The following is a 25,164-nucleotide window of genomic DNA, read 5'->3' on the forward strand; positions in this document are numbered from 1 at the left end:
AAATTTACATTGCAGTTGTTTCTACCCATTTTTAGTATCTTAACCATATTTTTAGTTTTTATATATAATTTTTTACTATAGATTTCAATTATTGTCAGAAAAAAAAATGCTTAATACCTAAAAACCTTAGCATTTCCAAAGATACGGTTTCTTATGTGCTTTAGAACCTTAATAACAATGCTACTATTATAAGTCCAGTAGTCCAGTAAACATTAAAGAGGTCCACCAGTGCCTAGCAACTACTATAAACTGTCACACAGAATAGGCTTTTTAAAGATTTTATAATTAAGTTTTTTCTACTTTTAATCCTGGATCCAAACACAAAACCATTTCAAGTCAAGTCATTTTATGGTTACCTATTTGTATAAGTTTATTTCTGAAGAAAAATACAAACTTACACTAATATTGCAAAACAATATTTTCAGTTTGGCATATCGAGGAATTTAGCTTTATTTTTTCCAAACAAATAGTCACACATCCCAATTAATCTTTCTTCCACATTTGGAAACACACTTTTACCATCTACCAAATTCATACACATACATACACCCTTTTTTTCCAGATTCAATATTATTTCTGGAGACTATATTCAGTTCTATTAATATATTTCTCTCTCACTGCCAAACTTTCAGGAAGCTAATCTAAACACTGATTTTTCAAAATTTTAAATAGGAACCAGGTGTAGTCCTATGTACTTCTAATCCCAGCAACTCGGGAGGCTTAGGCAGTAGAATCCCAAGTTCAAGGCCAGACAGGGCAACTTAGCTAGATCCTGATTCCAAATAAAAGCAAAAGGTCTGGAGATGTGGATCAATGGTAGAGTCCCCCTTTGAATAAACTGACTCAGCAACACCATCTCTGGAACTCTACTCAATAACAATACTCAAGGGCTGGGGATATAGCTAAGTTGGTAGAGTGTTTGCCTCACATGCACAAGGCCCTGGGTTTAATCCCCAGCAACACAAAAAATAAAAATAAAAAACAAACAAACAAAAAAAACCACACATATACTTATGTCTAAAGATACATGTACAAGAATGTTCTCTAGAGTATACTTTGTAATAACTAAAAGCCAACAACAACTTAAAATACAAATCAATAAACATAAAACAAAGAATATCTACCAAACTATAAAGTTTTAATTCTGAGGTTTAAAATATCTGGAATAATATTTACTTGTAACAATCCAGAAATTGGATTTTTTAAATAAAACACATATTATAACTTTAAGTTGCATTTTTTTGTTTTGTTTTTTAAATATTTATTTATTTTACGTGTAGATGAACACAACACAATGCCTTTATTTTTATGTGGTGCTGAGAATCGAACCCAGGTCCCGCCCATGCTAGGCGAGCCCTCTACCGCTGAGCCACAATCCCAGCCCTTAAGTTGCATTTTTAAAAAAATTTTTTTAGTTGTAGATGGACACATACCTTTATTTTATTTATTTATTTTTATGTGGTGCTGAGGATTGAACCCAGTGCCTTATACCTGCGAGACAAGCGCTCTGCTACTAAGCCACAATCCCAGTCTTTAAGTTGCATTTTAAGTATCACATAATATCATTGTACATATTACATATTCTGATTTTTTTTCCACTTGAGTTACTCTCTCTTCTCTGCAAGTTAATTTATTTTTACTGTCCTTTCACAATACCTCCATACTATGGTTTGGATATTGTTTGTCTCCCAAGAGTTCATATGTTAAAGGTTTGATCTTTAATGGTGGTGTTGAGATATTAGGACTCCTATGAGGTGGAGCCTAGTAGGATGTCAAAAGACTGGTTGGGGGCTGGGGTTGTGACTCAGCGGTAGAATGCTTGCCTAGCATATGTGAAGCCCTGGATTCGATCCTCAGCACCACATAAAAATAAATAAATAAAATAAAGGTATTGTGTTCAACTACAACTAAAAAATAAATATTAAACAAAAAAAAAGACTGGTTAGTCACTCCCCCTCATTCTTGGATTTCTGTCTCACTATGTGGTGATGCAGCTAGGGATCTACACCAGAGCCTGTGCTATGTTGTTTGGACTTTCAGCCTCCAAAACTATGAACTAAATAAATCTATTTTTATAAGTATCCAGCTCCAGGTATTTTGTTATAGTAACAGAAAAAAAGAAAAATACATTACATAATGGTAAATTATTTCTACTAAATTCATAAAACACAGGTTGCTGTCATAAAATATATGCTTTATATAATTAGTAACCACATTAAAAGAATCTCTTCCTGTCTTTGTAAGAATTAGGGAAATAACATAATATTCAGTAGCTCTCAAATAAACTTTCTCTATAAACATTTATAATTTGTAAACCAGGAAATCCTAAAGTATAATATAAACAGTATCCTGTCAAATAACTTACATCTATGAATTAGGACTTTTTTAAAAGCATAAAAAGTAGAAGAAAAAAGGAAAAAAATTAAATATTGATATTGCACCTTAAATTTCAATTTCTTTATAGCACTAATATCAATTCACTGCCTAAAATTTCAGTTTTCATGCTTCTTGCAGCTTTACTAACTTGCTGTGATTACCATAAATCTTTACTGATAGTATGTCATGAATTAGAAAAATTGGAATTTTAAAATGTAGGCTTACCATGGGTGGTGCTACTTGATCCATTAACTTCAATATCAGAGCTTGAGCTTCATCTCGAACTTTGTCTTTGGCATCTCCCATTCTGTCTATTAAAGCTACAATAACTAAAGAGAGGGAAGGAAAGAAAAGAGTAAATATAACTCATCTCCATCATAAACTATATTTTACAGACTACAAATAGCAATCATTTCTATAAATGAAGATTTGTAAGGTAAAGAAATTGTTTTAAGTTCTTTATTCATGAGAATCAAAAACATCTGAAAGCAAGTTTAGTAGGATATGTACAATATGACATCCACTTTTGATGATGTTCAAACTGGCAAAACAAAATATAATTCTATTTACAGAGATGTACAGATAGTTAAACTGTACACACAGGCAAGGGAATGTTTATTCCCAAGGTCGTGACAGGGATGACCTCTGGAAAAAGAGAGAGAAGGGAGGTGTCATCAAGAAATGCAGAAAGAAAAAGTCTAAAGTACTGGCAGAGTTTTATCTTCTTAACTCAGAAGTGATTTTATAACTTTTCTTTAAATTGTACATGTTTGTTATGCATTCTTCTCCTGTACGACATATTCTACAACTGACAGAAGCAAAAAGCCTAAGCCTCCAGGGCTGAGGTTTTTCTCTACCAAACCCTAGACTTTGACACTATTCCTCGAATAGAAGCAGAAAAGGCAAGTTAATATCCATTCTGGGAAAGTTTTCAGGATCGAGAGTTTTTTAACTAGAAATCAGCAATGCACCACATAGAAATTATATCTTAAATGGAGGAGAGTGGACAATAGAGGTAGAATTCAGAAGGAACAGGTTCTCAAATTAGAACAAAAATCTCAGTCAAAATTAACTTTCCCAGGGCTGGGGCCATAGCTTAGTAGTAGAGCACTTGCCTAGCATGTGTGAGGCACTGGTTTCAATCCTCAGTACCACATAAAAATATATAAAATAAAGGTCCATCAACAAATAAAAAAAATTTTTTTTTTAAATTAACTTTCTGGGGCTGGGATTGTGGCTCAGCGGTAGAGTGCTCGCCTAGCATGTGCAAGGCCCTGGGTTCAATCCTCAGCACCACATAAAAAAAACAAAATAAAGGTATTGTGTCCAACTACAACTAAAAAATAAATATTTTTTAAAAAATTAACTTTCTGTATTTCCTTAATTACCACTGCCATTTAGTGTCATTTTATTAGAAGTGTGACCTTGAACACATTTTTTGTCTATTTCTTCACAAAATATGGGTAGCAATACTACCTCAGAGAAGTTACTAAAAATTAAAAGATAAGATGTAAACAACTCAGAGAATGTACAGCACTGAATACTATCCATGTCACATACTATCACTATTATCATCCTCCTTGTTTAAATACAGAGAAACTTTTTTTATTTCTCTTTTATCATTACATCTATATAGCCTTTCTTTCTCAAAGGGACTGTAGGCCTAAGTCTAAAACAAGGGAAGTAGGAAAAAATTAAATCAAGAAAGCAGTATTTGGGCTGGGGTTGTGGCTCAGTGGTAGAGCGCTTGCCCTGCACATGTGAGGCACTGGGTTCAATCCTCAGCACCACATACAAATAAATAAATAAAGGTACTGTGTCCATCTACAATTAACAAACATATATATAAATATTTTTTAAAAGGAGTATTTGCCTAGTTTATTTATAGACAGGTATAATTACATGTGTATGTAATTTGATGCCAATATATTTGTCTACACTGCAATAATCAAAACCCATGTAATAAGGTTCAACAACACTTAAGGTAAAAGAAATTTCATTGTTTTTGGAAGAAAATGACTTGAGCAGAGCCCAGTTATACCAAATGTGGCATCATCCAAAAATCTTAAGCTTAATCAAGTAAATGACTATGTAAGGAAACAAAGCCCTCACCATTAAAAAAGAAGAAGAAGAAGAAGAAGCAGCAGCAGCAGCAGCAGCAGCAGCAGCAGCAGCGGTGCAGCAGCCTAATTACAAGGTCAGTGGGAATCATTTAAATGTTTCTCATCCTACTCAGATGTGTTACTAAAACTAGAGGAATTACTCAAGTGTAAGACTGGCTTTTATGAGACTATGGTTCTAACAGCTTCTAAATAGCAGAAGATAATAATATCTAAATGTTAGATATTATGTAGTAATATCTCAATTAATCTTAGCAACAATCCTAAGAAACAGAGTAAGTCCACTCCATAAAGAAGGTAGAGGGGCTGGATCCTGGCTCAGAGGTAGAGTGCTCGCCTAGCTAGCACTGGCGGGACCCAGGTTCGATTCTCAGCATCACATAAAGGCATTGTGTTGTGTCCATCTACCCCTAACAAATAAATATTAAAAAAAAAAAAAGAAGGCTTAGAGGGATTAAACAGCTTGCCCAAAGTCACACAAATGGCAAGTAGTAAAACCAGGATTCAAATGGTTTCACTACACAATATGAGGTTCCACTCATGACTACCCATTAACTTACAATTTGAGGTGTTTCGGTATATGTGCATTTTCATGCATTAACAACCATATAATAGAGATGGAAAAAAATACACTTCTGAGAAGTAGAATTTAACTCCAAAATTAACTCCAAAATAAAAAATTAACTCCAAAATAAAACTCAAATGTTGGTTCAAAAAGCAGCTTACTTCTCCAAATTAGAAATTTCATATGAGGTTACTCTTTCATATATGTAAAGTTCATAGGCCTAGTACATGGTAAAAAGTAGGCATTAAAAAATGGTAGCAAGCTATGATTACAAACTTTTCTATTACACCATATCAACCCTCAAGTAAAAATAGGTTCAAGTTTTGTTAAGAGCAATTAAGGTCCCTCAAAGTGAAAACAATATTGACTAATAGTAAATGCAGAGAAAGGGTAGGAAATTAAAGGAAAAATCCATACATTATAAGTGTATGAATGGACATGTGGCATCTAGTTGGGAAAACACTCTCCCAAAAAATCAACTGAATGTAATTTATTAAGTACTTAAAGGTATTAGAGACACAGAGTTAAAAAAAATTGGGGGTGAGATGAGGTCAATCCTTTTTTTTTTTTTTAAATTGTTGATGGACCTTTACTTTATTAATATGTGGTGCTAAGAATCAAACCCAGTGCCTTACACATGCCAGGCAAGCACTTTACCACTGAGCCACAACCCCAGCCTCCATGTTGTTTTTTTTTTTAATCTTTCTTTAGTTGTAGATGGACACAATATCTTTATTTTCTTTGTTTTTATTTGGTGCCAGGGATCAAACCCAGTGCCTCACCCATGCTAGGCAAGCGCTCTACCACTGAGCCACAACCTTGGCCCCTTAAAATCCGGTGGGGTTTTTTTTGTTGTTGTTGTTTTTCTTTTGTTTTTTTTTTGGTGGTGCTGGGGATTGAACCCAGGGCCTTGTGCATATGAGGCAAGCACTCTACCAACTGAGCTATATCCCCAGCCTGAGGTCTATCTTAAAAGCTCCCAGATACTGAAATCTAAAGCACATTTCTAGAAGGGAAAGAAAACAACCACAGAAAAGAAAGGATCTCAAAAAGAAATAACAGCACAACAGAAGCATAAACAAGGTAAGCTATATCTAAAAAGAGTATGAAAGTTTCTGCTAAATTAGGGTGGACAGAAAGTACTTCCCGAAGATTATGAAGAAAAAGATTATTGAGATGGAGAAGATATATATATATAGCAAGAGAACTTGAACACCAAGGACAACATAACAAAAGTACTGAAAAAAGGACAGTGTTAAGAGTCGATAGATAACTAGGGGCTGAGGTTGTGACTCAGCGGTTGAGATCCTCAGCATCACGTAAAACTAAATAAATAAAATAAAGGTATTGTGTCCAACTACAACTAAAAAAAAAATCTTTTTTTTTTTAAAACAGTCAATAACTAGAACTCTAATCCCGTTATTCCTCTTGCTTCAAAATCAGCAGGCAGTGTATCAAACCCCATCTGTCCTTCCTAGTGTTTGAAAAACAAGTAAGATACATAATACCCAGAAATACTCTCAAATCTAAAATGCTCTCTGTAACAATTAATAGCAAGGAGCTACTAAAGGGCAGAGATTATAAATACAAATGACTACAGTCACGTTTTCACAAGAAATGCCAAAACTGAGTCAGTTTAAGTGCAGAATTTCATTCTTACTATACAATACCTAGCATTCTCAGTTATAAGAAAACAACATGGCTTATGAATTAGAAAGCTCATGACCCAGACAAAAAGTAAGCTACAACACAGCTTCAGTCAACAATTACACGTCAGAATGGAAGAATGACACATTGGCCAGTTTCTCAAAGTCAGAAATATAAACTTTTATTTAAAATTGGGAAATTTTTTAAATTTCCCAATTTTAAATGCTTAGTCAAACATTTTAAGAAAACACAAAGGCAAGTAAAATAAGTTTTCAGAGCATAGTTTTTAACATTTACTACAGAGTTTTTAAGCAGAACATTGACAGAAACAAATCTTTTCAGAAGATCAGAATATAAAAGAGGGGCTGAAATCAAGATTATGATTAAAAGTGAATATTACAGGGGGCTGGGATTGTGGCTCAGTGGTAGAGTGCTCACCTAGCATGCGCAGGGCCCTGGGTTCAATCCTCAGCACCAACCATATAAAAATAAATGAATGGAATAAAGGTATTGTGTCCAAATACAACTAAAAAAATAAATATAAAAAAAAGTGAATATTACAGAGAAACCTATTAGATGCTGATGCTGAGAAGATAGCTAGGAAAAAAAAAAAAGAACTGACTGGATTTGGTGGCATACCAAACATAATAAAAAAGTTGAACCAAGATATTTAAAAGTAAGTGTGATATACACTTAAATATGAAGCATCAACTGAATCCATAAAAGAAATCACTAACATTTAAGATTATATGGTTATAAAATTGAACCAAATTCATTCATATAGCATTCTAAAAGTCACAGTTTAGAAAATGAATCAGGTGACTCAGATTTAGAAAATAAGTTAGAGCAAACTTTGCAATTAGAATTAAAATACACAGAAGATTATACTAGCAAATTATAGTACATAGCAAATACATAGTAAGTGCCAAAGTAGACCCAGAAGCTCAGGACTTTAATAAAGAAATTGAGAGTGTTGCTGGGCACGATGGCAGACACCTGTGATCCCAGCAGCTCGAGACGCTGAGGTAAGAGGATTGTGAGTTCAAAGCCAATGTCAGCAAATGCGAGGTGCTAAGCAACTCGGCAAGACCCTGTCTCTAAATAAATACAAAATAGGGATGGGAATGTGGCTCAATAGTTGAATGCCCCTGAGTTTAACATCTAGTACCTCCCTCAAAAAAAAAAAAAAAAGAAAGAAAGAAAGAAAGAAAGAAAGAAACTAAGAGTGTTTAGGAAACGTTTTTAAAGCAATCTAACTCAACTGATTTTGTTTGCTGGATCTAATAATAGAAAACTGAGTTCAGTTCAGGAATTCAGAATATAGTGATACATGCCTGTAATCTGTGTTCATGCCTATAATCCCAGCTAGTCAGAAGGCTAAGGCAGGAAGACTGCAAGTTTGAGAACTGCTCAGCAACCTAACAAGGTCCCGTCTCAAAATTGAAAAATAAAAAGGGCTGGGGATGTAGCTCAATGGTAGTAGATCTCTGGATTCAATATCTAGTATCCAAAAAAAAAAAAAAAAAAATCCTATCTCAGTGATAGGATATATGTGCAAGACCCACGGTTCAATTCTCAACATCAAAACCAAAGCAAAAAACAAAAATAAGTCTTTGAAGTACTGGGGAACAAAACTAACCAAATTTTATTGTTCTATTGTGTGTATGCACAAATATGCAATAATTAATTCCACTATTATGTATAATTACAATGTATGAATAAAAAATGTGACTTTCATTTTTTTCATTTAATTTTGTTGTAATTTATTTGTTATGTTCTATAAAATACTAATCTGAACAGTTTGGCAATGAAAGAACTGATCATTCCCCATAAGCTATATTATAAACTTCAGTAAGAGATCAAGTAAAAAAAATCTGAAAATACAACATAAAAAAATCTATTAACACTACTTAGCAATTTCTTTTGTTTCATTATTTGTTTCTTGGGGTTATTTGCTTTTTCCTCAAAGGGGATGTAATTCTTTAAATAGGTCAAAATCTTAGGGTAAACTAAAATAATAAAGAGCGGATCCCTCAATTGTACAAAACTGTTTTTTAATTTACACTGAACTAATTCTGTTCGAAAACTAGGAGAAAAAAGTCACCACATCAAACTCTACAATGATTTTTAAATAAAGTTAACTTACCCATTGCTACATAGGATTTAAATCGTGTTGATAATCTGTCCACAAAGGCACTTAAAATTTCCAATCCCATTAATGATACCTACAGACAGAAAGAAGTTTTAATGAATACAAATTATTGATACACATCACTATATAATTTTTGACACACTCAAATCTTCATATATTACCAAGTTTTTAAACACTGAGACTGAAGTATTCAGGGGTAAACAGTCATGAGGCTGAGGCACCCTATTTCCAAATGGTTTAATAATAATAATTTATAAATAATTAGGAAGATAGTAATAAAATATTTGGGGGAAAAAAAGCTAAAAACTGGGAAATTAGGTGAAGGTTTCACAGGAACTCAGACTATACTTGCAACCTGAACTTCAAAATAGTTCCTAAATCAAAGTGAAAAATTCAAAAGAGTACCTTTAATTACAAAGGAATTTCAGCCTCCGTCTAGAATGTAGAAACTGGAAAAACAACACTCCCACTCCAACAACAAAAAGTCAAGTAATCTACAAAATCATAACTGTTCTGAATGCATCAGAAGCTGAGGTTGTAGAATAACCAGCTAACCTTAAAGAAAAAAAAAAAGACAACGTGGGACACAAGCAGGTCACATGTGACAGAAGACAGGAAGAAAATTAAGCTGCAATACAAGTAAGAAAAACACAACCATATTTAACACATTGTTAATAACTTGAGTGAGGCTAGAATGAAAATTCAAAATCTCTGGTATCACACACACAGAGTTTGTATCCACTTGGAGGCTCTAATTAGCACCCACTTGCAAGTTCTTTCTCCACAAACCTCCACACTAATAATAAGACTGAGGGCTGGTGGGGATTGGAAAAAGGATTTCTTGGTGTACAGGTCTGGGGGAAGTGAGAAACTGCATTTACTAATGCTGCCAATACCCTTGTAATACAGGAAAGGCCAGTTTAAAATACTGAGAGAAGGATATCAAACACTGTTATCCCAAGGGCACATGTAAAACAAACTGTTCCCAGGCACAGTTGCACATGCCTGTATTCCCAGAATCTCTGAAGGCCAAGGCAGGAAAACTGCCACTCCAAGGCCAGCCTTGGCAACTAGGCAATACTCAGTTTTAAAATTAAAAAATAAAACAACAACAACAAAAAAGGGCTGGAGGTGTAGTTCAGTGACAGAGCACCTCTGGGTTCAATCCTCAGTACCACCACCAACAAACCTGCTTCTGTTGAAGAAAGGAAAAATACAAAAAAAAAAAAAAAAAAAAGCCTTCTGTCTTGGAATTGTAATTAGTTCAACCACTATGGAAATCAATACTGAGGTTTCTTAAAAGACTAGGAATGGAACCACCATATGACCCACTATACATACAGCTCCTTGGTATTTATCCTAAAGAATTAAAGTCAACATACAATAGCCATACAAACATACCCAAACTATGGGACCAGCCTAGGTGTCCATCAACCAATGAATGGATAAAGAAAATGTGATACATGTAAACAATGGAGTTTTATTCAGCCATAAAGAAAAATAAAATCATATCATTTGCAGAAAAAATGGTGGAACTTAAGACCACAAGTTAATAAGCCAAACTCAGAAGGCCAAGAGTTTTAATATTTGCTCTCATATGTAGAAGTTAGAGAGAAAAAAGGAAAAGAAAGGTGTGTGTGTGGGATCTCATGAAAATCGAAAGAAGATCAACAGAAAAGAGGAAAGGGACCAGGGGGAAGGAGGAGGAAAGGGAAAGGGGAAATACTAGAAAATGAAAGTGTTATATTGTACATATATATGAATATGTAACAAGAAATTCCACCATTATGCACCAATAAAAAATATATAATGCACCAATAAAAAAAGTACCTGGGGAAAAACAGCCCTCTGCTTCAATGGGAGGACATGATGAGTTCAAACAATTAAAGGTTTCCAGGTGGGGAGGGATGTGATCTTTGATAAAGCCTGCCCCCAAGACTCAAGGACCAGAAAAACAAGAGAATTACCACACTCCTACCAACCAGGCTAGCAAGCACAAGAAAGCAGCAGCAATGGGAATCTACCATTAGGGAAAAAACTGGAACATTAGGGAAAAGCCCTCTATGAAACAGGGAAATAAGGAAGGCTTAAGTGCAACATAGAGCAGAAACATTAAAGAAAACGCTGCATCAAATCAACCAAGTAATAGAGCAACCAGAAGTAAATATGAACTAAAGGTAAGTATAGCAACCACAATATGCAAACCTAACTCAACTTCTGCCTAGACTGATTACAAAGCTCCACACTAGAATCTTAACAGAAAAAGCAAGCCATTTCTAAGCATAAATACTATTTAACTTAGTCTTAAATTTCTTGAACATTATCTAGCTTTCAATTAAAAGTTAGGAGACACACAAAAGAGCAAAGGGAGAAAATTTCAATGTCAATAGCACAGCAAGAAACAGAAAAAAAATGCCTCTAAATAAAATACAAAAAAAAAAAAAAAAGGTCTGGGGATGTGGTTCAGTGGTTGAGTGCCCACTGAGTTCAATCCTCAGTACCAAAAAAAAAAAAAAAAAAAGAGAGTTTAAAAAATAACAAGTGTGTTAAAGGTTCTCATTAAAGAGCAGACAATAAGCATGAATAAACAAGGAATTTTAGCAGAGATAAAAATCTTGAGTCAAATGCAAATGATAAAAAAATGTAAAATGCATTTTTAAAGATGATAAAAGAGATTCAGAATTCTTTTGTTGGGTCCAGTACCATGGCACACACCTGCAATCCCAGACTCTAGAAGCTGAGGCAGGAGGATCACAAGTTCAAGACCAACTTCAGAAACTTGGTGAAGCCCTCAACTTAGTGAGACCCTGGTTCAAAATTTAAAAATAAAATAAAATATAAAGGGCGAGGGATATAGCTCAGTAGTAATTTAAAATAAAATATAAAGGGCTAATGATATAGCTCAGTAGTAGAGAGTCTCTGGATTCAATCCCTAGTAACAAAAATGAGAAGGAGGAGGGGGAGAATTCTTTTGATGGACTCATCAATATATCTGCCATGAAGAAAAAAAGAATCAATGAACTTGAAGTCAAAATTACCCAAATGAAAATATAAAATGTGAAGAAAGGGGGAGGAAGAAGAGGCAAGCATTCAAGAACAGCAGGACAATATCAAATTGTCTTAACATATCAGAGGAATTCTAGAGGAAAAGAAAAAGAGACAAGGCAAAAGAAGTATTAGGAGAAAATGGCCAAGAACTTGGTAAAAATAATGAAAGGTATCAAACCCAATAAGAGTCTCAGAGAACCTCCAAAAGGAAAATTAAAAAAAAAAAAAAATACAGACACATGATGCTCAAACTGTTAAAACCAAAAGAAAAGAAAATCTAAGTCAATGAGAAACTAAACAATAACAACAAAAAAGGTTGCAATCTCTCTGTCAAAACGTATGTGAATCATACAATGACATCTTCATAGTATTGGAGAAATAATTCTATCAATTTATATTTCTATTCCTAGTATAAAAAAATCTTTCAAAAAAAGAGAAAGACATTTTCAAACAAAATATGATAGAATTTATTACAACAGATCTACATTATAAGAAATGATAAAGGGGCTGGGGATGTGGCTCAAGCGGTAGCCCACTCGCCTGGCATGCGTGCGGCCCGGGTTTGATCCTCAGCACCACATACAAACAAAGATGCTGTGTCCACCGAAAACTAAAAAATAAATATTAAAATTCTCTCTCTCTCTCTCTCTCTCTCTCTCTCTCCTTTCTCTCTTAAAAAAAAAAAAGAAATGATAAAGACAAACATCTTCAAGTAAAAAACCATAACAGCAGACAAATACAAAGATCTACACAAAGAAAAAAATGCCTCAGTAAACAAGTGAAATTAAATATTAAAACTCTGTATAAGTACACATACACATATATAAAAATCACTAAAAAAAATTGACATTCTAGGGCTGGGGTTGTAGCTCAGCAATAGAGCACTCGCCTAGCACATACAAAGCACTGGGTTTGATTCTCAGCACCACATAAAAATAAATAAATAAAAGATTAAAAATTTAAAAAAAATTGACGTTTTAAAGCAAATACTAGCACTAGAGAGTAACATCACAGGATAAAAGATCACTATAAAAATCAATTGTGAGGGCTGGGGATATAGCTCAGTTGGTAGAGTGCTTGCCTTGCATGCACAAGGCCCTAGGTTCAATCCCCAGCACCACACAGGCAAAAAAAAAATCAATCATGGCTGTGTGCAATGGCACACTATTATAAATCGCTAAGCCAGGAGGATTACAAATTCAAAGCCAGGCTTGGCAATTTAGCAAAACCCTGTCTCAAAAAAAAGTCTGAGCCAGGCGCAGTGATGATTCCAGTGGCTTGGGAGGCTGAGGCAGGAGGATCATGAATTCAAAGCCAGCTTCAGCAAAAGGTAGGTGCTAGGCAACTCAGTGAGACTCTATCTCTAAATAAAGTACGAAATAGGGCTGGGGATGTGGCTCAGTGGTTGAGTGCCCCTGAGTTCAATTCCCAGTAAACCCCGCCCCCACCCAGGAAAAAAAAAGGTCTGGGGAAGCAGTTCAGTGGTAGAATGCTTGCTTAGCATGCCTAAAGCCATGCCTAAAGCCCTGGATTCAATCCCTAGTGTCTCACAAACACACACAAAGCCATGTTTCTTCATACCAGCACTCAACAAATGAGTCTTGAAATGTATTAAACTAGTGTCACTTACAAAATCAGAACCCACAAAATACTTTAGACATTTTTCTTTTTTTGGGGGGGGGGAGCGGTTACTGGGAATGGTAGCCAAGGGTACTTAACCACTGAGCCACATCCCCAGCAGTTTTCTATACTATATTAGAAACAGGGTCTGGCTAAATTGCTTAGGACCTTACTAAGTTGCTGAGGCTGGCTTTGAAATCGCCATCCTCCTATCTCAGCCTTAGGAGCCACTGGGATTACAGGTGTATGCTACCATGCCTGACCCCTTAGGACATAAATCTAATAATGAGGTCCAAAAGCTACATGCTGAAATTACAAAAAGCTAATGAAAGGGATATAGATGAATTAAATTAAATGTATACATATACCAAATTCATGGGCTGTAGGTCTCAATATTATTAAAATTTCAGTGGTACACCCTGTAATCCTGGCTTTCAGATCTTGAATTGAAAGCCAGCCTCAGCAACTTAGCGAGGCCCTTAGCAACTCAGCGAAAACTTGTCTTTAAATAAAATATTAAGGGCTGGAGATGTGGCTCAAGCGGTAGCGCGCTCGCCTGGCATGCGTGCGGCCCGGGTTCGATCCTCAGCACCACATACCAACAAAGATGTTGTGTCCGCCGAGAACTAAAAAATAAATATTAAAAAAATAAATAAATAAATAAATAAATAAAAATATTAAAAAGGGCTAGGGACATGGCTCAATGGTTAAGCACCCCTATGTTTAATCCATGGTACCAAAAAAAAAATGATTTCAAACTAAAAAAAAAAAACATAATTTAAATTAAAAAAAAAAAGACTTGAAACTCCATGAATAAATAATTCAATCTTGATCAAATTCCCAACAGAGTTTGTTGCAGAAATTGACAAGCTGATCTTAGGATAGGGGGAGATACAGATCTAGATTTATAAAATACACACATACATATACATAAAAGGTTCATGGGTAGAATGTCCATACCAAACACTGAACAAGAAAAACAAATTTAAAATCAAATTACCTGATTTTAAGACTTAATAAAGCTAGAGTAATAAAGATAATGTGATATTAATAAAAGGATGGACAAACAGATTAACGTAAAACTGAATACAAAATGGAACCAAACATAAAGTCAACTGATAACCAACAATTATGCAATGACAATTCCATGAAGAAAAATCTTTCAACAAATGATGTCACAACCATAACCACATGCAAAATATTAAACCTCAACTTACACATCAGTTACAAAAATTAACTGAAATGGATCAACAAAAATGAAAAACACAAATGTAACATCTACAATGCTTTTTTTGAAAATGAAATAACAAATGAACCTAAATATTATTCAGTTAGCAGTGTAACCACACAAGACTATTGCAACTGACTTTAAAATACAGTAATGTGACTTTATTTCTCCACTTAGATATGCAAGGGGCTGGAGATGTGGCTCAAGCGGTAACGTCTCGTCTGGCATGCAAAGGGCGGGGTGCTGGGTTCAATCCTCAGCACCACATAAAATAAAATAAAGATGTTGTGTCCACCGAAAACTGAAAAATAAATATTAAAAATTCTCTTTCTCTCTAAAAAAATAAATAAATAAAAATAAACTACGAAAAAAAAAAAAAGGAAACTGTTGTTCTTAGAAACTGCTGCTTATAGAAAGAGATACATGCAAAAGATAGGTAGAAGTTAAGTATAAGCTGTAGTCCTGAATCTGAACTGGAAATAACAGTATGAACTCATGAAATATCTTCTTCCTTCCTTCCTTTCCTTCTTGTAGTACTGGGAATTGAACCCACTAAGAGTCAGAGTTATACCTTTTTTGATTTTTTTTTGAGACAGTGAGCCTACTCTTGAACTTGCAATCCTCCTGTCATACTTAGTCTCTCTATTTGCTATGATTATAGGCATATACCATCACACCTGGCTTCACAACATAGTTTTCTTTAAAATAAAATCTAACTCTACCCACTAGAAAAAATCTAAAAACAATGACTAAACTAGTAACAATAAGTACCACTATCACCACATCATAGTTTCCAGACACTGTTTCCCACTAAAAGGAAACAGCTTCTAGAGAAATGGCTAAATCCAGGGCTGGAGCAGGAAATATGACAACATCTTATGATACCACAGAACAACGATGCTATCAAAGATCACTAACGCCATGCCAAGATAGGGCAATGTGAATACCAAAAAGGAAAAAATACATTGTCTTGAAATACATCAGATATGTTTAAATACAAGAGTTCATAATGATAGCAAAAAAAAAAAAAAAAAAAGTTCTGGCAACACTGAAGGACACTGGAAACATCACATTATTTTCACAATTAGTAAATAAAAGGAAAGAATCGTAAAAACAAATCTGCCATTCTACATAAAGTACAACACTAAGTAACCAAATAGTTGTATATGGGAAAAGTTTGTCTTTATAAAAGAATTAAATATTAATGGCTGCTAACATTACAAAAAAAGAGATTCAGACTTTATGCACCTCCTGAAGGATGGAGAACATTACTTATGAAATAGTCTTTTTAAAAATATTTTTAAATTTTATTATTTTTTAAAATTTTTTGTAGATGGAGAAAATGTCTTTATTTTTTATTTGTTTATTTTTATGTGCTGCTAAGGATCGAACCCAGTGCCTCACACGTTAGACAAGTAGTCATATGCATACAGGGTCCTATGAAACAGTCTTAATGGGAAAAAAAAAAAAAAAAAAAACCTGGATTTGATTAAGCTTTAGATCCAACTAAGTTACCAGTTTATAGGAAATACAGAAAAACAAAAAAGGTCAAACATCATTATAAGAATGAAATCAGAAAATCCAGACTACTGGAAACTCTATCACAAATAAAATCTAAGAGCTTTTAAAAACAGAGAGGACTGAGGAGAAAACAGATTTATAAATACTTTAATGGATATGTTAACTCTGGCAGCAGAATAATGGTCTCCCAAAGATGTTCACATCCTAACCAAACCCCCCCCACTAGGTAAATATGTTATCCTACATGACAAAAGGGACTCTGTAGGTGGAACTAAAAATCATCAAAGAAGGAGACATTAACCTGGATTATCTTAGGCCCCATGTAAAGTAAGAACACTTGAAATCTACTCTTAGCAAATTTCAAGTTATTACTAATAATAGTCAACATGTTATACATTGTTTCCAGAACTAATTCATCGTATAACTAAAAGTGTATACCCTCTGAATAACATCTCCAATCTTCCCATTCTATTTTGTTGCTATGAATTCTACCTTTTTTCTTTTAGATACCACATACAAATAGGATCATGCAGTATTTTGTCTTTCTGTCTCTGGCTAATTTCACTTAGCATAATGTCCTTCAGGTTGATCCATGTTGTTGCAAGTGATAGGATTTCCTTTATTTTGTTGTCAAGGCTGAATAACATTTCATGTGTATATCACATTTTCTTTATTCATCCATCTGTTGATAAAAATAGGTTGTTTCCATACCTTGGTTATTATAAATAATGCTTCTATGAACGTGGCAGGGCAAATATCTCTTTAAAATAGTGATTTTACTTCTTTTAGCTATATACTCAGAAGTGGAATTGCTGAATCATATGGTAGGTTTGTTTTCATTTTGTTTTGTTTTGTTGGGTTTTGTGAATACTTCAGATTGAACCCAGGGCCTCAAGAACGCTAGACAAGCACTCTACCATTGAGCTACATCCCTCGTTCTTTTTTGAGACAGGGTCCTACTGAGTTACCCAGGCTGACCTCAAGTTTGCAATCCTAATACCTCAGCCTCCCAAAAGTTCCTCTTTGTCTACATCCTCACCAGCAACACTTGTTATATTCTGACTTCTTGATAACAGACATCCTAACAGGTATGGGGTGATATCTCATTGTGGCTTTGATTTGCATTTCCCTAATGATTACAGATGTTGAGTATTTTTTTCACATACCTGGTTGGTCATTTATATGTCCTCCTTTGAAAAATATCTATTCAGGTCTTTTGCACACTTTGTAAGTGGGGTGAATTTTTGGCTTAGGGTTTATTTGTCTGCTATTAAATTATATGACCTCCTTTTACATTTGGGATATTAACTCCTTGACTAATAAGTGGGTCTTTGCAAGTATTTTCTCCCATTCAGTAGATTGCTTTTCATTTTATTGTTCCTTTTGCTGTGCAGAAACTTGTTAGTTTAATATAGTCCCACTTGTTTATTTTTTCTTTTGTTGCCTGTGCATTTGTTATCAAAAAAAAAAAAAATTGCCAAGACCAATGAAGAAATTTCCCGTTTTCTTCCAAGAGTTTTTACAGTTACAGGTCTTACATTTAAGCCTTTAAACCATTTTTATTTATTTTTTGTGTATGGTGTAAAATAAAGGTTCAACTTCTTTCTTTTGCATGTAGGTATCATTTCCCCCATACAATTAAATGAAGAGACTGTCTTTTTCTCATTGTGTATTCTTAACATCTTCGTCAAAATTAGTTGAACTTAGGGCTGGGGTTGTGGCTCAGTGGTAGAGCGAACACCTAGCGTGCGTGAGGCCCTGGGTTCCATCCTCAACACCACATAAAAATAAATAAATAAACAAAATAAAGGTATTGTGTCTAACCAAAAAATAAATATTAAAAAAAAATTGTTGGGGCTGGGGATGTGGCTCAAGAGGTAGCGCGCTCGCCTGGCATGCGTGCGGCCCGGGTTCAATCCTCAGCACCACATACCAACAAAGATGTTGTGTCCGCCAATAACTAATAAATAAATAAATATTTTTAAAAAATTGTTGAGGATAGGAAAGGTAGCAGAATACAACAGTCACTAGTATGGCAATATGTAAAAACGTGGATGTGTAACCGGTGTGATTCTGCAATCTGTATACGGGGTAAAAATGGGAGTTCATAACCCACTTGAATCAAAAGTATGAAATATGATATGTCAAGAGCTTTGTAATGTTTTGAACAACCAATAAAAAAAAGGAAAAAAAATTAGTTGAACATAAATGGCTGAGTTTATTTCAAGGGTCCTTGTAAGAGGGAGTCCTTATAAGTACAGGTCTTTATAAGAAGGAAGTCAAAAATCCAAATCAGAGGAAATATGATGATGTAAGCAGAGGTCAGAAAGAAAGTTTTCAAGATGCTACACTGCTGGCTTTGATAATGGAAAAAGATGCCATGAGCCAAAGAATGCAAGCAGCCTCTAGAAGCCTCTCTTTAATTAAGTCTCCCACAATAGTTCTAGAATATAATCCTGTTGGCACCTTGAGTTTATCCCAGTAAAATCCATTTCAGACTTCTAATCTCCAGAACTATAACAGCATACTGGATATTGTCATAAGCAACTAAATTTGTAATCATTTCTTAAAGCAACAGTAGGAAACTAATAAATTAACAACCACAACATATGTATCTTATTTGGATTTTTATTTCTCCAAACTAATTAAAAACACTGGAAATTTGAACTCTGGATATTTGATGTAAAGAAATTTTTTTGTAACTATGACAATGAGATTCAGGTTATACTAATTTTTTAAAAAGAGCTTATCCTTGAGACAATGACGAGACTAACTACAAAGTCTTATGGATGGACAATATGACATCTGTGATTTGTGACAAGATGATGGAGTAGGGTTGCTTATGGGTGAAGAGTAGTGTTATGGCTGAGTTTATTTTACTGTCTACCTTTAAATATGTATTCAAAGTCCTCTACCATTATTTTGTTGTTTTAACTATAGCAAGCATGATTCCTAATGGTGAAATGTTAGAACATACCTTTGAAACCTGAAAACAGAAGAATGCCCACTCTCCTTTTTTCATCCCCATTCTATGGGTCTTAGAAAATACAATAAAACCAAGCAAAACTATGGACTGAAAAGAAGAAAGGTTGTCATTATTCTTTGATATGATCATAGTTAGAGAAAAACCCAGAAATTACAGGAGGGGAAAAAGCTTTTAATTATATAACAAGTAGGTTACTCATAAAAATCAATATGCCAAACACCATTCCATTTCTATTTATTAGAAAGTATAATTTTTAAAAGAATCACATATACAGTACTCTCAAAAACTGTAAATTGCCTAAGAGTAATCTAATAAAAAAGTGTGTATAACACCTATTTTGAGAAAACAATTAAAACAGAATTGAAAAACATTAAATACCTAAACAATTTTCATGGATAAAGAGGCAAATATTATAAAGACATTACTTCTTCCCAAGAAAGAGAATATTCAATGTAAATGCAATAAAAATTCCTCGTATTCTGGTGCCTACCTGATTCTGAAATTTACATGGGATAACAGATAAAGACCCAGCCAGGTGTAGTGGCACAGGCTTCTAACCCCAGCAGCTCAGAAGGCTGAGGCAGGAACATTACAAATTCAAAGCAAGCCTCAGCAACTTAGCAAAGCCCTAAGCAACTTAATGATAAGCCTGTATCAAAACAAAAAGGGCTGGGGATATGGCTCAGTGATTAAACATCCCTGGGTTCAACTCCTAGTACCAACTAACCAGTCAATCAATATGCAATAACAGCCAATACATTTCTAAAGAATATGGTAGGTGAGCCAGGAGCAGTGGCACACACCTGTAATTCCAGCATTTTGTGGCATTAGGCAAAACGATTGCTAATTCGAGGTTGTCTGGGCAACTTAACAAGATCCTATCTCAAAAAAAAATTAAAAGGACTGGGGATGTGGCTCCATAATAGAGCACCTGTGGGTTCAATCTCCAGTACCAGACCAAAAAATACACACAGAGGTAAATAGTTGGTAAATGTGATACATCAAATATCAAGATATACATATGAAGCTAAACATACCTTTTCTGAACTTCCATGTGAACATTTTTCAACTTAGCCTGCATCTTGGCTAAGGATATACTCAGTAGTAAAATACTAAAACTCTCAAAAAGAAAAGAAATAGAGCAATACTCAAATTTGCTCCTCATCACTTTCTTAGAAACCCAAATGCCTCTGCTTATATCCCTTAAAATATAAAAAGTACAGCATCTCTCCCCAAAAGAAAGAATAACATAATTTTTAACAGTAGAAAAACTCTTTAAAAGCAGCTGGGCGTGGTGACTCACACCTGTAATCCCAGCAACTCTGGGAAGTTGACTGAAATAGGAGGCTGTAAATTCAAGGCCAGCCTCAGCAATTTAGGGAGTCCCTAAGCAACTTTGTGAGATTCTGTCTTAAAGTAAAAAATAGGACTGGGGATATGGCTCAGAGGGTGGCAAATTTTCCCTGGGTTTAATTTGTGGCATACATACACACACACACACACACACACACCAAAAAAAAAAAAAAAAGCTAAAAATTCAGAGGTAAGGTCAAACAAATTTTAGGGTATTTTTAAACCATAAAACTCAAATTTTAAAAAAAATATAATGAAATGTTATTAACCCTGAGAAATTTCAGGACTCTAGAGTCATTCCTCCATTCTTTCTCTCCCACCGATTTCTCTCCCTCTGCATCACAAGTAGTTGAACATATTTGAGCAATCAGTCAATAAACTTAAATGCAAGCCATTGCCTTTGCTAGAGAGTTTCAATTAAATAGGATGTAAAGTCTTCCAAATAGCTTAGATCACAAATGTTGTCATTCCTGGAAAACTCATACACCAAAACAGTTCTGTTTAAGTAACTGCATTAGATAGTAATGATTACACTCAATTTAAGAATCACAACTAAGAACTTTCCTTATAAAGTCAGAAAGTCAGCCAGCACCACAAAAAAATAAAATAAAATAAATGAAGTCAGAAAGTCAGGCAACAAGTTTTTTGACACCCAGAAACACATTTAATTCATAATCATGAATTTTTTTTCCACAGGTGGAACAGGGAAAAAAAGCATATATTGCTCATAACAAACATACTCATATAATGTTCCTCTTACTAGGAAGTAGAATAGGTTTACAGGATGTTTTTTCCCCACCAAATTAACTAAGAAAATTAGTGTGAATGGGGATATAGCTGAATGGTAGAACACATGCTTAGCATGTACTGGGTCCTGTATTCAATCCCCAACACTAAAAAATTCTTAGACAATTAGTAGTAAAAGAATGTTATAGGGGCTGGGGCTGTAGCTCAGTGGCAGAGTGTTTTCCTAGCATGTGTGAGGCACTGGGTTTGATCCTCAGCACTGCATAAAAATAAACAAATTACATAAAGGCATGCTATTCATACACAGCTACCGAAAAAAGAGTAGTACAGAATAATTGGCTAAGCAAAAGGGCATGTACACACAGGTTATATAAATGAAACCCAATGGTCTACAAATTTTAAAAACCTGAAAAGAAACATAGTTATTTTTTTATAAATAATAAAACTATTGACTTCAAAAAGGAAGAGAAACAAAGTGAGTTAGTGATGAACAGTTAGGATGAGGTAGACAAAATAAGGAAAATATAACCCAATATTTCCCCGTCTAGACATATGCCCAAGAACAATGGTTCTCAAGGACAGTGGGAATGGGGGACACAAATATTACAATCTGGAGATGCGCAGCCTATAGGTACATGATATAGGTATACATGGCAGTCCTGCTGACAAACATTTAAATAGATTTTAAAAACCTATCTGAAGTTCTGTAAGTCTAAAATTTAACATTGCCCCCTGCAAGTACCCTTTTTTTTTTGCGGGGAGGGATGGGCATGGTTTTGGTATATGAGTTTTCCAGGAATGCAATCAACAGGTAAATCAAAGGACAAGTGTGCTTTCATTTACTAATGCAACAAATATTAGGAGATTGTCATGGTGTAAATGCTAGAAGGTGAGTAGATACACTATGGGAGAATTAAAAAAATTCTAATTCCTTCAATTTTCTCAATAGAGTAGGAAGGAAGGACTTAGCTGACAGTGATAACAGATAAGAAGATATTGGTATCTCTCTCTAAGGGGAGAGAAAAAGATGTAAAATAGCTGTTTAAGTGAAACAGTGAATGAACTCCAAAATACAGTATGATGCCAGACAGTATTAAGGGCCAACTTTCAGTCCACAAATTTAAATGAAGCCAGTTTAAAAAACTGTGTTTTCATCCATCCACCTTAAGTTCCACTGGTGCAGGTATAAGATAGGCAGAGTTGGGTTAATTCATACTGAAGTTTATTAAATGAGGATAATAAATCAAGAATAAGAAGGTAGACAAAAATTAAGAATGAATATAAGGGTGTGATTAATGACTGACCATGATATTTAGCTCAGTGATGAGAGTAGGACAACTGGATGTAGTGGAACATGCCAGTAATCCTAGCAGCTTGGAATCTTCCTGAGGCAGGAAGATCCTGAGTTCAAAGCCAGCCTCAGCAATGGCAAGGTACTAAGCAACTCAGTGAGACCCTATCTCTAAATAAAATACAAAATAGGGCTGGGATGTGGCTCAGTGGTTGAGTGCCCCCGAGTTCAATCCCTGGTAACCCCCGCAAAAAAAAGAGTACAGGGTAGGGGCTGAGCCTGTAGCTCAATGGTAGAGCGCTTGCCTTTCATGTGTGAGGTACTGGGTTCAATCCTCAGCATCACATAAAATAAATAAAATAAATAAATAAAGATATTGTATACATCTACATCTAAAAATATATCTAACTTAAATAAATAAATTAAGGTATCATGTCCATCTACAACTAAAAAAATAAAAATAAAAAAAGAGTGCAGGACAGTTAAAAGCTTAATGAAAAGGATGTCAGATGGGATGACCAAACTTTGTAAGCTAGTGTACTGAAGAAATGAGTTCAAAATTAGACTTACAAGGCTGAAGTTGTGGCTCAGTGGTAGAACGCTTGCCTCACATGTGCAAGGCACTGGGTTCAATCCTCAGCACCACATAAAAATAAATGAATAAAGGTACTGTGTCCATCTATAACTAAAAACATATTTTTAAAAAATTTAGACTTACAGAGTATCACTGTCATCAACAATGTCACTTGTGAAGACTGAATCACCCAGCAACCACACATTTGTAATAGTCTGAATTGACAGTGACAGCATTATAACTATTAGACATACTGTTGCAGCCATGTAACTATCATGTCTTCTTGATCAGACTGGTTGGCACATTAAACATAGAAATGCAGTCAGTCCTCCAAATCTGTGGGTTCTACATGCTCAGATTCAGCCAACCTCAGATAAAAAATATTTGAGAAAAATATATTGTGGATCTACACCAAACATGTACATTTTTTCCTTGTCATTACTTTCTAAATAATATAACCATTTACATGGTATTTACATAGTATTCAATATAACTAATCTAGAAATGATTTCAAGTATATAGAAGGATGCATAGGTTATATGTAAACTCTACACCATTTTATATAAGGTATTTGAACACCTGAGGATTTTAGTATATGAGAGAGAGGAATGGAACCAATTCCCTGTTCAAACTAAGGGAAAACAACATATTTTACCTCATTATAAATTACATGTAATTTTCCTTTATACTACTGTTAGAGGACACTACACAGATTTTTTAAAATTATGTGTAATGGGTATTCTCTATACATTTAATTTCAGGATTATAAAGGGAGCATTAAAGGAAGACGCTAAATCTGACCAATTAGAATCAATAACCAAGAGAAATTCTCATGCATATGTACAAAGTGACAATATACAATGTTAATAGTAAAAATATTAAAAACAACCTGGAAAGGAACAGGCCAAAATACACATAAACTAGTTGGTAGATAAACATCTTTTGGGGATGGGGGGTACAAAAACATGGTAGCTAGATGTCATGGCACATGCCTATAATCCCAGCAACTCAGGAGGCTAAGGCCGGAGGATCACAAGTTCAAGGCCAATCTGAGCAATTTAGCAAGATCCTGTCTCAATATAAAAAATAAAAAGGGCTGGAAATGTAGCTGAGTGGTACAGTACCCCTAGGTTTGAACCCCGCATCCCATTTTTAAAAAAGTACAATAGTGATAGTTTATAGGAAATATAATTGAAGTGAAGCTGATGTTGGGAAATATTATCCTTAGAACGTCAAGGAGGCTATAATTTTGAATTCCCAGAAGCATGAAATCCTAGCACATTACTTAGGTAGCACTATGTAGTTATAATATAAATACTACTTATTGTTTTCTTCATTTTTAGAGTCAATTTACTGTTAACAGATGCAGATGAAATGTAAACGTCACTGTTGCTCACAATGTACAAGAATGAAAATAAAGCTAACAAATAATAGAAAACAAGTTTTTAAAAGGAGAGAAAAGGAAAGAAGGATGAATATCCTAATTTCTTTAGGCTTAATCCTGCCTAAAATTTCCTATTCCCTTCACTGTTTTTCTCCAAACTATTCATCACCACCTACCACACAATAGATTTTATTTACTTATTCCTCTATCCCCACTAAAATGTAAGTGGGGATAAATATAAGTCCACAAAGGCAAGGATATCTCTTTTTCACTATTGTATCCTCGTGCCTAGAATAGTAGTAAGTGCCTGCACATGGTAGGTCATCAAAAAATATCTAAATAAATGAGTTTTGCCTGTCTGGTTCACAGCTAGATCCTCACCATCAAGAACAATACCCAGCATATAGACAGTACTCAAATGTATCAAAGCAATGACTGTTATGACATAAATTCTAAAGTATCAAAACCAAAGAAAAACTAGTTTGTTCAGCATAATTTAAAATTTAAGTACAATTCTATTTGTACATTCAATATTCCTACAATACATTTTTT

The 25,164-nt window shown here is 34.5% G+C and overlaps 1 protein-coding gene and 1 non-coding gene across 10 annotated transcripts in view; both read right to left on the minus strand.

Annotated features, from left to right (window-relative positions):
• Clasp2 (cytoplasmic linker associated protein 2) overlaps nt 1-25,164 on the minus strand; it is a 204,091-nt gene that overhangs the window by 176,482 nt on the left and 2,445 nt on the right. For all 9 annotated transcript variants that reach the window (XM_077796260.1, XM_077796258.1, XM_026406650.2 and 6 more), the window contains exons 2-3: nt 8,855-8,933; nt 2,602-2,705 (exon numbers count right to left, since the gene is read on the minus strand). In XM_077796260.1, the coding sequence (XP_077652386.1) occupies nt 2,602-2,705; nt 8,855-8,933 (183 nt within the window). The remainder of the gene's footprint in view (nt 1-2,601; nt 2,706-8,854; nt 8,934-25,164) is intronic.
• On the minus strand, nt 5,943-6,015 carry Trnam-cau (transfer RNA methionine (anticodon CAU)). Its single transcript has one exon. It is a non-coding gene; the product is annotated as a tRNA-Met (tRNA).

This window comes from Urocitellus parryii, chromosome 3, assembly GCF_045843805.1.
Source record: "Urocitellus parryii isolate mUroPar1 chromosome 3, mUroPar1.hap1, whole genome shotgun sequence".
Classification (NCBI taxonomy): domain Eukaryota; kingdom Metazoa; phylum Chordata; class Mammalia; order Rodentia; family Sciuridae; genus Urocitellus; species Urocitellus parryii.